Here is a 16,099-nt window from a genome sequence, read left to right as displayed (position 1 = left end):
TGCCTCATCCCCCAGCGCTGGCCAATCGGTAGACAGGCTGACCCTGACCGAAACACTAACTCCACTGGTCACCATAATTAATGACTCTCTCCTGTATAAACCATCCCCTAGGAGCCATCAGGAAGCCAGGTCTCGGAGCATTAGCTCACCTGGGACTCCGGATGTGGGCCACTTCCTCAACTAATAAACCGTCACTTTCTTTGCTGCAAGCTCTTGTGTGTGTCTTATTGGACTGTGATGCGTGCTGGCAAACACCTTTAGTCCAGTAATACTGGTAAATACTCCCTTATCCAACTCTATGTTTTATCTCCTTCACATGACCTGGCACTCTTAGATTTAAGTCGCATAGACACTCTCCTTGCTTCTGAGGTACACGACACGTCCTGCAGAACCTTCAGAGTATGGTACCTTTCCTCTTTAGCAGGTCCAACACTTTCCTGTTAGTTATTGATCTGGTGGGTAGGAGGGAGGTGTGGACAGACCTTGAGGGATTATGCACATAGTCTTGAAGGGCAGAAGTCTCTTAATCACCTTCAAGGTGGAGGAAATCATTAGTTTTCTTCAAGATTTTATTTATTCATTTTTTAAATGATTTTATTTATTTATTTATCTTTAGAGGGGAAGGAGAGAGGGAGAGAAACATCAATGTATGGTTGCCTTTTTTGCGTCCCCTGCTGGGAACTGGCCTGCAGGGATCGGCCTGCAATCCAGGCATGTGCCCTGACTGGGAATCAAACCAGCGACCCTCTGGTTCACAGCCTGTGCTCAGTCCACTGAGCTACGCCAGCCAGGGTGGAAATCGTTAGTTCTTAAAGAGAGGTCCTTTATAGTGTCAGAGGGTTTGAGGAAATCTGGGAATTTAAAATCTGAATGTATCAATCCAGATGTCCTTTTCTTTCAGGGCCCCATTTTTTCTTCCAGTCTGGTACCAGATCTTGCATAATCAACTTGACCAGGTTAACAATTAAACATTTTTGAATTCTGATATTCTTAGGATTACATCCTGGACCTGGTCCTCAGCTTTCTCTGCCCTTCTACTGAAGAAGAGTTCCTTAATATACTGTCAAGGAGGCTCACTAGTTTTCCCATTTAGCCTTTAATTAATCATCCTTGGCCTTTCATTTTATATTTTTAAGATTTTATTATTTATTTTTACAGAGAGGGGCAAGGAGAGAAAAAGAAAGGGAGAGAAACACCAATGTGTGGCTGCCTCTTGTGTGCCCCCCACTGGGGACCTGGCCTGCAACCAGGTTATGCGACCTTATGGGTATTGAACCAGCGACCCTTTGGTTCCCAGGTCGGTACTCAGTCCACTGAGCCACACCAGCCAGAGTTCATTGTCTCTTTTAAAAGCATTAATTGCCCCCAGCAATAGCTATCTAATACCATTGTCTTTATAATTCCTCCATCCCCATATTTCTCAGATGCCTGATATGTCTGTCATTCCTTGGCATACTTCCTTCCACTGGTACACCATCCCAGTTCATCCCCAGTGAAAGTTTTAACAATTGCAATGCTATTTTGTGCCTGTGCTGCATCTATGGCCAGAGTGGGGTTCTCATTGACAGCCAGGCAGCAGGTGATTTAGCTCCAAAATCACATTTTACCACCTGCTTTCTAGCTGTCCTGGCACCAATTGTCACAGGTTGGATTCTCCATGCAGCAAATTCTTGATGAAAACTAGAGTGCAGAAAGTTTCTAAGGGGGCATAGCTGTGAGGGGAATGGAAGGAAGCAAGACTAAGAAATTGAGCTGCAAAGCAGTGCCAACAAAGCCTCCGCAGAGCCCTCGGGGAGCTCTGAATCTGTGACAGCCCTTCTAAATTGCCCCCAAACTCAGGGGAGGAGCCTCACATTCAAATGCTTACAGCAACCAGTCATTGAGACAGGCTGCCCTAAGAAGAAGGTGTGACCTTGGATGGGTGGCTCTCTGTAGCAAAGATTAATGTGAGTCTTCAGTTCTGAATAGATCTGGACAGTGCAGAACAGGGTCCATGACAATCAACGCAACAGGCTCCACTGAACTAGGGGAATGGAAATGGGTATAGCCCTCAAGAAGAGGAAGTGCTAGGGCAAGAATAAGCGTCTTGCTACATAGTATGATTTTTTTTCATCTATTAGTTAATAGGATTTGATTCTACTTACAAAGTTTGATCTCGCTATAGCAAAATTTAAATATTTTGTTAATGTCTTTCATTTTGTTAATAAAATGTTTGCACAAAAATAAGTATTCTCCTGCATTTAGAACCAAAAATTCCAGACAGTTTAACCCTTTGATTATTCTTATGCTTCAATAGGATAATGTTTGAAAATACACAGATATCCAGGAGAAACGACGTAAAGCTGTGCGAGGTATCGCGAGCACAACCGTGCTGTGAATTGGGCCAAAGTTTGTCATTGGAACAGCAATCATACTTCTAAACAAACTACGTCCAGTCACTCTGCAAACACACCCAGTGGTAATGTTGAAGCTGCACACTTTCCACTGTCAGAATGTCAAATACCCACTTTGTAAATTCATTGTGTGTGTCATCTGTTTTTTTTTTTTAATTAAAAACAGGGTATAGCTGTAATTCAAAATCAGAATCAAGTTCCTGAAGACTTAGATATGAAATACTGCCTGTCAATTTGCAAACTGATTTCTTTAAAAAGAAAAACAGTACAATTTAGTCTTTAAAGCAATAATATAGACATTTGGAATCTAGTTAATTTCACAGTGATGTTGGCTGAGTATGATATAAGGAAACGCAAGTATAAGGAAAATAGTATAGATAAAGGAGGCTTTAATGATCCATGAGAAAAAAAATGTGATAAAACTTAAACTTCTTTTTCAGACAGACAATAAAAGTAAATAAATCAGATGTTTTAAAATTTCTATAAAACTTTCTGTCCCCAAATTAATCATTTTGCAACGGTACACAAAATACGCCAAGTGCACTGCCTGGTGTCAAGGCGGGAACCCTTTCTCTTACATAATAAAATTCTCTTCTAGTTCATTCTGACCCAAGTCTGGGTTGCCTGAGGACACAGGCTTAAAGTCGTAATAAAAAGCATCATTTTTATCTGCGGGTTGGTATTCATGTTCCATTCCCGTCAGGAAGTCGATTCCAGATCCTGAGCCAGAGCCAGAGCCAGAAAAGTCCTCAGAAAGCGGGAAGACATCATTCAAGTTCGAAGTGCTTGTCATTCTGAAGTGAGACAGAAAAATGAAAAAACTACCATGAAATTGGAATATAAAAAAGATAATTGAATACATGTTTTAAGGTAAGAAAATAAGTGCAGTCATCCAGTTAATCAAATTAAAAGTTTAAAATTTCCCAGTTACTCAATGCTTTGAAACAAAAAATAAGTCAGACCTTCTCATGGTTGCCTATGCATATTTATGCAACCCACTGAATTGATCAATTCCACATCTATCCACTGCAAATTCATATACACAATACTAATTTTCTTATCACTAGCATAGCAACCCTATGTTTGGAATTTACTTAAGGGATCCACTTAAAAAAAAAACAACTCTTTTTTTTTTCACTTTCTCCCATTAAAGAAAGAACAAACAAGTCAACCTAGATTGATGTCATCCTTTCCTATTTTAAAATTTGTACAAAACTTTTAATAATTCACAGTGCTTCAACAAAGCCTACTGTAAGAAATTCGTTGGGACAAGTTAAGCATTATATTTGCCAGTATATTCACATTCAATTTCCTCTAAAAAAATAAGTGCATTCATTCAGCTGGGTTTTGGGTGGTGGTTAGAAAATCACTCGGATCGGAAGTTCGAAGCAATGGCGCCACCCCTCAGTGGCGAAAGAAGGCAACAAAGTTCAGAGACAAATGTTGAGTGTCAGAACCTGTGGATCTTTTTCTCCATGAAAACAATAAACCACAGGCCATGCGACAGATTAGCGTTTGATCCATGCATGCATTCAATAAATATTTTCTGACTATCTGATCTCTGTTCTGAGTACCTGGAATAGAATGGAGACCAGCAGATGAGATCCCTATGCAAGAAGTTTATAACTTAGTGGGGAAGACAGACAATTAAAAGTGAATAAATCAGAAAAACATTAGGTTGTGCTAAGTGCTTGGCAGAAAAAACGAGGTATAGTAATGCAATAGAGGGTGAGCAGGGGGCTAGTTTAGACCACAGGGTCAGGGAAAAGGGGTCAGAGCTGGAAACACAGCTTTGGTGGTTAATCACATAACACACACACAACATGAAGAGCCATGGAATGGGATGAGGTCACCTAAGAAAGCATGCAGACAGAGAAGAGGCCCAAGACAGGGCCACACCAACATATTAAATATTGAGCAGAGGAGAAAAGAATGGCCAGGGACATAGAAGGAAACCTAAGATAAGGTGGGGCCACGCAAGCTCAGAGAAGAAAGCATTTCAAAGGACAGGCGATCCACTTGTTTTTGAAGGCATTTAAGAAGTCAAGTAAGGTTAACAGAGAAGTAACCAGTGGTGCTGTCAGGAGTCACTGTGATCTTAACAAGTCCACTGGGTGGAAGGTAGGAAGTCCAAGCAGGAGAGGTTAAGGAGAGGAGCGGAGACAGCCAGCACAGGCTACCCTCAGGAAGAGCTACGGGGAAGAGGAGCGGAGAACAGGGCAAGAGCGAGAGAGGATGCAGAGTCAAGGAAGGGATTTTATCTGAATGTGGGAGATACTAGCGAAGTCTGCACACTGATGGGAGGCAGACGCCAGGTTCAGAGGGGTAATTGCAGAAATGAGGTCCTGGAGCAGATGTGTGGGGACAGTGCACCCGGCACAGGAGGAGTGGCCTCAGAATCTGCCACAGTCAGAGTCCAGCCAGGGACCTAGAGTAAAAATACAGGGGCTGGACTGCAGAGCTTCGTTTTGAGGGTGGCGATGATGGAGTCTCTTCTCCAGCGAGCACGGTGATGCTCTAAGAGGGTCCCCAGGCTCTCGAGGCCCCGAGGGACTCACTGGGTTTAGGCGAGATGACTCACCTGACTCTGAGGAGAGTAGTTTTCTAGGTTTAAATCTAATGGTTAAAACGTTTAGGATAATTCTTTTAGTAATTCATTTTTGCTGTGTGTTATGTAATTTTGATATTCATTGAAATAATGGGTTCTAATGCAATTCACTTTTTGTTACTTATGAGCTCCCACTGAACCTCTTTTGCAAATGTAAAGCAGGTTTTATTTAATCAGGAAGAGAGGTTTGGTTTCCTTTTTGTAAGTCAAAGCCATTTATTCTTCCTTTCCTTAATCCTTCTTTTTTAAAAAAATTACCTCAACCTAATTCCAGAACATTTGTATTACCCCCCCAAGAATCCAATACCTATTAGCAATTTTTCAATTGCTCTTTATCCCTCCCTTCCCCCCACCGCCCCAACCCCTGGCAACCACTAATCTATTTTCTGCCTCTATGGATTTTTCTATTCTGGACATTTCCTATAAATGGAATCACATATGCATCTTTTTATGTCTGGTTTCTTTCACTTTGCATAATGTTTTCTGGATTCACCCAGACAGTACAGTAGCAGGTACCAGTACTTCATCCCTTCTTGATATTAAATAATATTACACCTTAGGGATATACCACGTTCTGTGTGTCCATTAGATTGATGGACTTTTATTAGATTTTAGTATTTACTGTGCTCAATTCACACAAATAAGATAGTGTTCAGTCATTTTCAATACCTATTGATGAAAAATATTTTCACAAATCTTTCCCTCTTTTCCGTCTCTGCCATGGTACAGAGACTTTGCAGAAGAAGACCCGAACGGTGCATTCCTACACACCTCACCCATCAGCAAGCACGGCGCAGTTTCACCGAGCGTCGCGCGGTGGAAACCAAACCTGCCAAGCAAGAGCCTGAAGACACGTTCCTAGACACCCCTCCCACCTCCACACCGAGGCCGCAACAGAGACTGCTGAAAGCAAAAGAGAGCCAGTCCACTTACGAAAGAGGGTCAGTCCTCGGAGGGGGGATTCTGTTGGATTCGCCCAGAGGTAAGTCGAACACTGGGCCCGTTTCATCGATGCAGTTTGCAGAAGTACTGTCGGGAGTGCAGCGGACCCACTGGTACCTGGCTCTCCGCAAAGGTAAACCTGCCCAAACAAGCAACACACGCGGTTAAAAAGCATCTCTTACAGAGCTTCTAATCCCTCTGTCCCTGAGAAATGTTCAATTAAACAGATTCGAACCTTGGTAGAAGGTAAGGTGTGGACAGGTTATGAGCACTAATGCAACAGGAGCACCCAGCATACCCGCCTTTTGTGTGCATCGTGCGTCCTTCTCACAACACCTGACAAAGCAGCCTAGAGCTGAAGGTCAGAACAGGCTTTGGCCATCAGCTCCAGCTCTGCCACTGATGACCTGTGACTCTCTCACTTCCCTGAGTCCTCCCCATAAAGTGAAGAGGCTGATAGTGTCTCTTTTTCATAAGCTGGTCACAATAATTAAATGAGAAATGCAGGTAAAGACTTTAACATAGTGCCAGGCACACTGAACACTTGAGAATACGAACTATTATTACGTTTATACCATCATCTCCATTTACACAAAGGAGAACTGAGGCTGCACAGGTGCTAGTAGAGGGCCCGGGATTCAAACCTGTATCTGACCCCCAAATGCCTCTGTTCTCATAGAGATGAGTCCCATCATGTTCAGAAAGGTTAAGGAATATAGTGAATGTACCTAACATATTACAGAGACCTAGTTATTTAGGGCAACCAAGTGTTTTTAAGAATGAAAAGTAGACAAAAACTTAGCCTTTTTTTTTTTCATTTGCCGTCCTATCTAGTCAGAGATTTCAAAAGAACAAGGCTCCTCTCAGAGGCACAGACAGGTTGGGATACCCTCATCCATCATAGCTTCATCTGAGTTTCATTTCTGTGCAAAAGACCCCAAATCTGGTGTTTTGAGATTATAGAGGGCATCCCTAATTAATTCATTAAATTCTTCATTCCTCATTTTAACAAGGATCGTGGTAAGAAATACTTCACCCTTCAAAAGGTTCATCTCCTCCCCACTCTAAGCATACGCCTTATTCATGTAAGTGCAACTAATAATCGCCTAACAAGAAGGGGCATGTCAAAAATTCTAATTATAGTTGACTAATTTCTTTAAAAGCAGGAAAGGTGGTTTTAAAGGCCAGCACACTGTCGTCCTGTACAGATCGAAATGTAAACAAAAACAACTATTTAAGAAAAAAAAAGACAGTGCTATGGACAATCACTGAAGCATTTTTTTTTACAATAGCAAAAGCTTGGAAAATTAAATGTTAAATAAATTAAGGGACAGCCCACAATATTATACAGTCATAAAAAGAATGAAGTGGCTCTCTAGGTACTGCTGTGCAATGATCTCTAAGGTATATTATTAAGAAAAAAAGTAAGAAACACTATGCATTGTCTATTACCACTTATGTGTGTGTTTTTAAGAACACATTCACATAAATGTTTACATGCATGGAACACCTCTGAAAAGATGCACCGCAAACTGATTGCCTTTGTGGAGGGAATTGGTGTCTGGAAGGACACTGGCTTTTCACTGTATCTCTTTGTGAACCTTTTGATTTTTGAGCCATATGTATGCATTGTCTATTCAAAAAAATTTTTTAAATTTTATAACAGCTTCATTAAGGCAGAACTGACATTCAATTAGCTGAATATATTTAAAGTGTACAATATAATGTTTTGACATGCAAAGTCTGTTCAGAATAATCCAGCCATGTGATATGAAAAATAGAGACATTTATTGAAGAAGATACAAGACACAAGAAACATTGTACACAGGACAATGATGCCTCAGTCCCCTTCAAAGTAGGCACCTTGGAACCTCACACAGTTCTCTTAGTCGCCATCAGCTATCCCATTGTATTTTCCTGAATCTCACTGACAATCTGAAATCTCTTCCCTTTCAAAGGTGGTTTTAGTTTTGGGAAAAACCAGAAGTCACAGGGCACCAAATCTGGGCTGTAGAGTGCTGAGTCACCTGAGTGATTGGATGTTTCACCAAAAAACTCTACATAAGATGCGATGCATGAGCAGGCACATTGTTGTGGTGAAGCTGCCAATCACCAGTTGCCCACAGCTGTGACCTCCTAAATCATCCAAATAGTTTCCACAGAGCAATGTTCAAGCTTAACACAAAATGTGATGCAGATTTGTTGCTCTTCTCACTCCTTTTGAATGTGACAGCCACACAGTACACATGCTCACTCAACATGGTCTCTACTGCTGTCACTGACTAGTACAGTGAAGTTGTCATTGTTCACACATGTGAATTCCAGTCCACTCTCCTCAGCTGCCAGATTACATTTACGTCACTCAAACCATTCTCCTTATTAACAATGGCTGGACTTCTCCTGGACAGTCCTCCTCTGTGTGCACTCCCACGGAGCCATAAGTATAATCAGGGGTATGGACATATCTAACACACCTCAAGGTAAAACTTTGAAAAATGCAGCAAAACGAAAGGGAAAATTGCCACTAATCTCATTATCCAACTCTCCAGAGTGCATGGATTTGGGAGTTTTGCTTTTCTTTCCCCTCAGTGTCTGTGTTTCTAGGAGAGTGTACACAAGCTGTGTTCCATGCTCTTTTGACAGCAAGTATCAGAGGTCGAAAAGTGGAGCTTCTTCTGAAGTCAGGTTTACATCACAGCTCAATGGAATGGCCACAAGCTTGTTCTTAAGAGACTGCAGAACTGCCTAACTTTTTCAAAATCTCCTCTTACCTTATTATGTCCTGTTTCCTCCTGACTATTATCTCTACCCTCAATTTTTGTCTAGCTGGTATTTCTAATTTCACAAATACAAGTTAGTATATCATTAATATATACATATATCTATAGAGAAATATATACATTGATCAAATATAAAAGATATACGAAACTCTTCAACTTAGTGTTGCTCAAAACAGGGAAATAACTAAGTAATCAAAAGAAAATACTCAAATAAATTATGGTGCACTCATATGAGAGAATGTTAAGCAAATGGTAAAAACTTAGTTGGTTATGAAAAAAGGCTATTTTCCCTGGCTGGTGTAGCTCAGTGGATTGAGTGCGGGCCTGTGTACCAAAGTATCGTGGTTCGATTCCCAGTCAGGGCACATGCCTGGGTTGCAGACCAGTTCCCAGCAGGGGATGCACGAGAGGCAACCATACATTGATGTTTCTCTCTCTCTCCTTCCCTTCCCCTCTAAAGATAAATAAATAAAATCTTTAAAAAAAAAAAAGAAAAAAGGCTATTTAACATCATAGGAAAATCTATATTTTAAAATGAATGGAAAATAACATAATACCACTCTGCATGCATAATTGTTCATGTAACTACATAAACAGATGAAGGAAAATGGAAGAAAATACACAAAAATAAGTAGTGATAGACTGGAGTTTTTTCTCATTTATTTTCTAAATTGCTACAGTAAACAATATTTCTTTAAAAATATAAACAAAAGCAAGATTCTAACGTAGAAAAAGGTAAATATTCTTCACTGTCTTTCCTTCCTTCCTCCCTCCCTTCCTCCCTCCCTCCCTTCCTTCCTTTTTTCCTTTGGAATCACTGTCCTATCTCAGTCTTCCTCACGGGTCCTGAAAATGATGTCTAGTCCAGGGCAGCCAGTCACTAAGAATGGGTCAGCTGCGACTGTGCCTGGAGGCGGGGTAAGGTAGCAAGATGGCATCACAATGTCTGCCCCTTACCAGCTGTGTGACCTTGACTAACTTACTTAACCTCCCTGTACTTAACCTCCCGTTGCCTCATCCATAAAATGGGGGCAATAACAGACCTAATGACCAGCTACAAATACCACATCTTAGGATAACACCATGGGCAGAACTCTTTAAGAGCTAGTTTCTCTGGTTAGAACAAAGACCTATCTCTGATAGAGAATATAGCTTGTAGAGAGACCAGAATTTAAATTATTGTTCTACCATTTAAGGCCTCTCTCTGACTCTCAATTTTTCATCTTTTTCAAGTGTGAAAAATAGTATCCTAAAGGGTTTTTATTTAAGCAAGATAAACATTGGTGAAACATCTAGCACAAGCTTTTGCATATGGTTGGTATTTAATACATTTTAGCTCTTTCTTTCTCCTTTGATTCTTTCCTGAAGCAGCTTAAATTTGGAATCTAATTACTTACTACTTAGAAGCTGATCTTGTAGGTGACAGAGCAGCAACACTGCCTCCAGCAGAGGGCGCTATATTCACACCCTATATTGTCTAGACCAGCTATTCATCGTTTTGCAGCAAGAACTTCAAAACATGCAGTACCTACTTAATCAGGGGCACTGACCTCTTTTCCCTTAGATTGTTAAATAAAAAAGTGACAACGGACAACACAACAACAGCCATCTGGTGTGAATGAATCAAAATTATACCTATTTTTTGTAGATGGACAAAAAATGTTTTTTGGTGTGCTGCAGAATTTTGGCAATTAAGTTTGTGTGAGCCATGAGATGAAAAAGGCTGAAAGTCACTGTGTAGACCAGTGCTGTCCGATAGAAACAGCAGACGAAACCACGTATGGAATTTTCAATGTTACAGCACATATTTCAAAAAGCGAAAAGAAACAAGTGAAACTCATTTTAATGCATTTTATTTAAACCAACATATTCAAATATTGTTATTTAATATAATTGATTATGAGTGGGTTTTTTACATTCTTTTTTTCATACCGAGACCAGATCTGGTGTAATATTTTGCACTTAAAGCGTGTCTCAGTTTGGACTGGCCCATTATACACATTTGAAGAGCTCAGTAGTCACGAGCGGCTGGTGACTGTCATTTTGGACGGAGCAGGTCTAGGCAGTCTTCCCCACATGTGGCTGATGCACTGGGTACCAAGCCAAAAAACCATTCACAGAGACAGAAAGTGCAACGGAAAGGAAATCTCATCGTTTATGAGGAAGAACCAGGTGATTGACCACATCTTTTCTCTGGTATAACAAATAAACCTTTGATAAATTAATTTTTAAAAATCTAAAATACAAAATTTCCCCCAGAGTTCAGAATTTAAAATTTATGAAGGGGGTTTCTTTTGCGGGGGTGACGAAATGTTCTGAGGTCAACTATGGGGATGGTCGTGTCCATCTGTTAATCCACTGAAAACCACTGAATGGGACGCTTTCCCTTTAAATGGGTGAATTGTATGGTATGTGAACTCTATCTCAATAAACCTGTTTAAAGATTTATAAAGAAATTAAAGGTAAAAGTGACCCCCTACTCCAAGAGTTTATCTGACTTGGGACTGATGCTTGGAAATCTAGCATATCTTGGATATTTGATGCTAGCAAATCTAGCACGTGCCTGGCAATCTAGCATATTTCCAAGTATTGGAAATCATGCTTGGAAATCTAAAATAAAGAACGTGATCATAGATGCACAGCTCCAGACCTAACTCTTCAAGGGTGTTGGCAGGACATGAAAACTCAACAGCTCCAGCCTCTGATGCTGCAGGAGTTTCTTGACTCTATCTTGCTTAAGAGAAATATTTTACAATTACCATATTGTAAAAACTAAAAGGCAGCGTGCCCGTGAACTGAAAGACTGATTATCTTCCTAATAGGCCTCACTTACTGGATCTGCTGGTTCATTTTGTTGCGGACTCTGGGGCAAAGAGCGGTTTTTATTTAGAATCCTTTTCTCTCCTTGCCCACTGCCCCTCTTCTCTCTGTCTCTAGTCCTGCTTTACCAAAATATTTTCTATAAATAAACATTACCAGAGTAAATAGCTTACCCACTAAGCTTTCTGTACCTTTCCATATTGCAGTGCCAATTTTCCCCCAACATCAACAAAATTTACTAATTTCCTGTTCAAACGGGGACTTGCCGCAGGTGTGGTAGAGCAAGCCTAAGTAGCAACTGCCCTGGGAGGAGGGGCGGAGGGACCCCTCCGACTGGCCGTTTGTTGGGTATCAGACAGACTCGCTGTCTCAGCCCAGGCTGCTTCCCACTGACCAGTCAGCTCTCCCACACGGAGAGGGGCTCCCACCCCGAGTGGTTTTACAAGCTAACAAAGTATCCTGTTTACTTTCAATTTCTACTCAAAGCAAGGTTTTTTTGTTTCAAATAAAGAAAACCTGTCATTCACCACAAGATGGCCAAATTTCAGTAGAAAGTTAACTGACCTTGAAATTAGATGAGTTCTGCCATTAAGTAGTTGTAATGGGCCTTGGGTAAGTCTCAGAAATTATTTGCAAACGCTCGATGTGAAGAGCAAGTGAGACCATGAGTGTACGATCCAGGTTTCTGCTGTCTGCATCGGTGTGGATTCCTCCTCACAGAGAACGTGGCGACCATTGACCAAGGAATGGATGTCACATCCGTTGCAACCAAACTGCAGCCCCGGGGCGGGATCGCCATCGTTACTGCTGTCTGGGAGACAGTGTGGAGTGGACACGTGCTCCGGCCCTGACTCCCTGCACCATGCCTGCTCCTGGATTTTATAGTTTCTCCCTTTATGGGCATCTTCAAAAAAGAGAGGCGACGAAAGGGTTTAGGATTCACAGGCCTGTCCGTCATCAGGCCCCTGGAGCTCTCTACTTTAAACGGAGCCGCCACCCGTGCTTCCCAGGGTCTCCCACGCATCGCCAAGCTTCCATGGCGGCTCGGCAGACAGTTTCATACCGTGTCTTTACCTGGCTTTGATTTACAGTAAGAGCTATGGGCTGGGTTGTGCCCCTGATTCTTATGTTGAAGTCCTAACTCCCAGTACCTCAGAATGGAACTATATTTGGAGAAGGGGCCTTAAGAGAGGTGATTAAAGTAAAATGAGGTCACATGGATGAGCCCTAATCCGACATGGTTGATGTCCTTAGGAGAAGAGTGACAGGGACACAGACATATACATATACAGAGGAAGGACCAAGTAAAGATACAGAGATAAGAGCCAGCTAGCAGCCAAGGAGAGAGGTTTCGGAATGAAATTAACCTTAATCTTGGACTTCTAGCCTCCAGAAATATGAGGAAATAAATTTCTTTTGCTTAAGTCATTAGTCTGTGGTACTTTGTTACGGCAGCCCTAGCAAACTAACACAGTAACCTAAGATGTTTGGATTTCTTCACTAAAAGCAAGCCAAAAGCCTAGTCAGTTTGATCAGTTCAGTTAAACCAATGGGTTAAGTAAAAACCTTTCAAGGTGGGGCAGGAATGCTGTTGAATTGTAGCTGGCATCACGCAACTGCAGTGGCACAGTGCTGCGGCCGTCACTCACTCAGGCTGTGTGGGTGAGTACCTAGTTCCCCTCTTACTCGGAAGTAGACACAAACTCTTAGTTCTAACACCAAGTGTACTTCTTTGGAAACACCCTAGTTTTTCACTCCACTCATGTTCTCTTTTTCAGTTTCTTTTCCAACCAATAGCTAAACCTACCAGGTGGGGACATAAATGCTAGTACAACATACAGTTTCGTAAGGGTTTCTTTCTCTTTTCACTTTGTTTTGATGAACACCTCCTACATAGGAATTGTTCTGTTCTAATCCTAGTTTTTTACCTGTGGAATCTCAGTGGGGAACGTGACATTTCTGGGAAACCTGGACAATGGAAAGACTCACATAGCTCTGGCCAGGGCAGACCCAGCACCACTGGCCGCTCTAGCGGGCCTCTTTGTGGCCCACCAAACGCGTGCCTCTTTGCTCCAGACCTGGTGAGAACATGGGATGACTTCACCAAGCTGAAGACATTCCCTAAAAGGTCCAAGTAAAGCCTATTCCCTACAGTTAGCAATGTTTCATACTTTAAAAAATAAATAGATTAATGGAAAAGTTTCAGGAACATTACTTGCTGTTTGTTCTTCAGTAATTGCATGACAAGAAAAAATGACTTTATTATAAAGTACCCATACATAATTAACGTATCTGATATCATCTATACGATTTCACTTCCGCAGGAAGTAAAAGCCAAACTGAAGTTACTTCAGAGGAAGAAATCTGGAACATACGTATCACCGTGACTCAGTATTTCCTTTACGATTTAGGGAAACTTCATGTTTTTTTAATATAAATTCTCCCATCTATTTATCAGGCCGTGACCTCCTGCCTTATTTACACAGGGTCTCTTATTTACCAAAAGAGCAGACATTGTACATTCCTTAGAAACTGATCATTTTTGTTTTCCTAGTTATTCAAAGTTGTGTGTCTGTCTGACTAAACAACTTTAAATGACAGAGAAACCTAACAAGAAATGTCCAACTGTGATGTTTCTTTGAGCAACAACAGCACAAATACTAAAATTCTTTGGTCTCTCTTTAAAATCTAAGAGGCTTTTCATAAACTATGCCTTACTATAGCTGAATTTTCACTAAGAACCAAGTTAAAAAAGAAGAAAAAATACACATAAATTTACTCTGATTATAACATCGAAGAAAATAGACTCCGGTTTTCACTTCCTTTTACATGTACTGTGATTGAATATTGATTTTATACATTAAATTTCTAGGTGACATTTTTTTTAACTTCATATTTCTAGTGACCAGTCTCAGAAAGAGTCTCCATGGAATATATTCCCTGTGCACGATATAGCAAGAGAAGAAAACCTAAAGAGGAACATGGGTATTTCAAAGTAAATAAAATCCTTCCTGGTGTGAGAGGATCTTTTGATTTTTACTAAGCTTTCCTTTGCCTCCTAATGCAAGGTACATTAATGAGCACAACTAAGCATATCACTATATGTGACTAGTTTTTATGATGTATAGTGAACGCTTCTTTTCTCTAAAGTTTAGGGATCAATTGAAAGATACTCCCTAATTTCTTGTCTTGATTTTTCTGAGGATTGAAATGACTTCAGTAAGCAAACTCTTTTGATTTTTTCCTTGGGTTTGTTTTTTTTTAATTTCTTTTTCTTGTAACAATGATAGTATACATTCTCAGTAACACAGGAAGGTCCAGGTAAAAACAGTAATTTAAAGTTCTTGCTGGACAGATTATTAAAAAAAGAATCTTGTGGTCCTCTCAATATTTGAAGTGCTAGGGAATGACATCTACAGTTTCATCTTTTTATCTCAAAGAAATACGAATATGACACTTTAAATATGTAAATGTTTCAGATGTTATTATTAATGTCTGCCCTGACATAGTTTAAGTTGTAACTATGTCATGGGAAATATTTTAAAGGTGATCTGCATTCACAATGCCTGTCCTATGCTTTTTAAAGTTTGTATGCTTCAGGTGTATATTTTTCATTTGGCATAAGCTACTATTGTAATTTTTTGGCATCTTGCTCATAAAGAATATTTTGAAGGAATGATAACTTCTCAAGAATTGTGAATAAACACATTTTTACATTTAAAAACTAAAAAAAAATGGACTCTGAAACTAGCACTTCCCGGTGTTACAATAATCATGACACCACTGTAATAATGCCTTAGAACTTGGGACAGATGCAGACCCTCAGGGGTAGGCAGATGCTCCAAAACCTCAGAGGTGCCGTCTCCTCCAAGGGACAGGTCGTTATTCCTCTCCAAGCTTTAAAAAATTTAAAAACCATACATTTTCATCCAGAAATCAAGTAGTGCAATTCAATCATTGTAAGACTTTACAAGGCTGCGTCTGCCTGAGAGTTTAATATTTCCCGGAATCAAACTTAACCGAACTCACACGGAGAAGTTCAGTCACCACAATCCTCCTCCTTTGCCTTCTTTCCCAAGTGTAACAAGTTCTGTACCTTCAAGTTTGTGTGGCCCTGGGTTTACAAAGAAGATTATAGGAGAACCAGAGTCCAGGGGCTTACCTTGAACTGAGGAGTCCAAAACCAGGATAAGGGCAAGAGCCAGGGCCAGCTGACTGCACGGGAGAAGCACACGCATCGTGACCAGCTCACTTCAGTTCCACCGCCTGCACGCCAACCCCACGATTAGGAAATGTAGCAGGGCGTTCTCTGTCCCTTTTAGAAAGGGTTCTAAAACCTCAGACCCTGCCCAGAACACACGTCACAATTTCCTAAACGAATAGAAAGAGACCCACAACAACAACAAAAAAATACCAGAAAGATTAAAAAAAAGTAAAGCAGCAAAATAACTATTCATACCCATTATGAAACTGCATTACTCTCCCCAGGCCTGGCTTTTCAAAAGCTTTGTTGTTTGCCATTTGCCTGTCAGGAAATTTTTTCCCACTGACACAGT

The 16,099-nt window shown here is 40.7% G+C and overlaps 1 protein-coding gene across 1 annotated transcript; it reads right to left on the bottom strand.

The window, feature by feature from the left end:
* Positions 1 to 2,762: 2,762 nt before the first annotated feature.
* Positions 2,763 to 15,853, bottom strand: SRGN (serglycin). The gene is made up of 3 exons (XM_037130640.2): positions 15,706 to 15,853; positions 5,935 to 6,082; positions 2,763 to 3,187 (listed from the first exon to the last, which is right to left on the bottom strand). Exons 1-3 carry the CDS (start codon positions 15,779 to 15,781, stop codon positions 2,968 to 2,970), a joined length of 444 nt encoding a protein of 147 aa, XP_036986535.1. The 5' UTR covers positions 15,782 to 15,853; the 3' UTR covers positions 2,763 to 2,967.
* Between the last annotated feature and the right edge of the window lie 246 nt (positions 15,854 to 16,099).

Source organism: Artibeus jamaicensis, unplaced genomic scaffold (assembly GCF_021234435.1).
Source record: "Artibeus jamaicensis isolate MK-2021 breed Jamaican fruit bat unplaced genomic scaffold, CSHL_Jam_final contig_332, whole genome shotgun sequence".
In the NCBI taxonomy this organism is placed as follows: Eukaryota; Metazoa; Chordata; class Mammalia; order Chiroptera; family Phyllostomidae; genus Artibeus; species Artibeus jamaicensis.
This window is presented reverse-complemented; position numbering and strand designations above follow the sequence as displayed.